We start from the raw sequence: 969 nt of genomic DNA, 5'->3' as shown, positions 1-969 counted from the left end.
GTCTCCTTTCTGTTATGTGGATATTTGGTATTGATTAAATATTTTAACGCCGGATTTTTTCGGTCGTTTTGCATGATTTTTTCTTTCTTTTTTTTTTCCCTGTGATATTAATTTTTCTTTGTGCTTGAAAGGATTTTTCATTTTTTCCCCCGACTCTTCTTCTGTACGATGTTCATTTTTTTTTCGTTTCCGTTTATTTCCCTGCGCTTCGCCCGTGTGAAATATCCTTCCTTTCCCCTCACCCTTAGGTATCGCTGACAGCCGATCGCCGAGGGGACATCGAGATCTACCTGTCGTCGCCCTCAGGGGTCAAGTCCACTCTCCTCGCCCAGCGCCCGCACGACAACTCCCGCACGGGCTTCCACGTGAGTCGCGGGGGGGGGGGGGGATTTGGGTTTCCAGGGAAGGGGACTTGGGTTTCCCGGGCAAGGGGACTTGGGTTTCCCGGGCAAGGGGACTTGGGTTTCCCGGGCAAGGGGACTTGGGTTTCCCGGGCAAGGGGACTTGGGTTTCCCGGGCAAGGGGACTTGGGTTTCCCGGGCAAGGGGACTTGGGTTTCCCGGGCAAGGGGACTTGGGTTTCCCGGGCAAGGGGACTTGGGTTTCCCGGGCAAGGGGACTTGGGTTTCCAGGGCAAGGGGACTTTTTCATTTTCGTTTGCAAATGGCGATTAAACGTAAATTAATGTCTAAATCATTATTAAAAACCATCATAGATAAAAAAAAATTCATTGATATATTTCAAGTAAAATATCTGGTAATGGAGAGAGAAGAACATGGTTTTCTTTCCTATATTCCAACCTGATATCTATTTCGTATTTCTTCTAAACTGATCCTGAAAGATAAAAATAACTGACACTCCTTTGTATCGTCAGTCGTGGCCTTTCATGACAGTCCACATGTGGGGTGAGCGGCCCCTGGGAAAGTGGAAGCTGGAGATCCACAACAACGGACACTTCTTCACCACAGGT

The 969-nt window shown here is 48.1% G+C and overlaps 1 protein-coding gene across 3 annotated transcripts in view; it reads left to right on the top strand.

Annotated features, from left to right (window-relative positions):
• The window catches only part of LOC119594556 (furin-like protease 1), a gene marked incomplete at its 5' end in the record, with an annotated part of 24,037 nt that overhangs the window by 4,833 nt on the left and 18,235 nt on the right, over positions 1-969 (top strand). For all 3 annotated transcript variants that reach the window (XM_037943588.1, XM_037943587.1, XM_037943586.1), the window contains 2 exon segments: positions 249-365; positions 874-967. In XM_037943588.1, the coding sequence (XP_037799516.1) occupies positions 249-365; positions 874-967 (211 nt within the window).

The sequence above is a fragment of the Penaeus monodon genome, chromosome 34 (assembly GCF_015228065.2).
Source record: "Penaeus monodon isolate SGIC_2016 chromosome 34, NSTDA_Pmon_1, whole genome shotgun sequence".
NCBI lineage: Eukaryota > Metazoa > Arthropoda > Malacostraca > Decapoda > Penaeidae > Penaeus > Penaeus monodon.
Note: the sequence above shows the minus strand (reverse complement) of the source record. Positions and strands in the feature narration are given on the sequence as shown.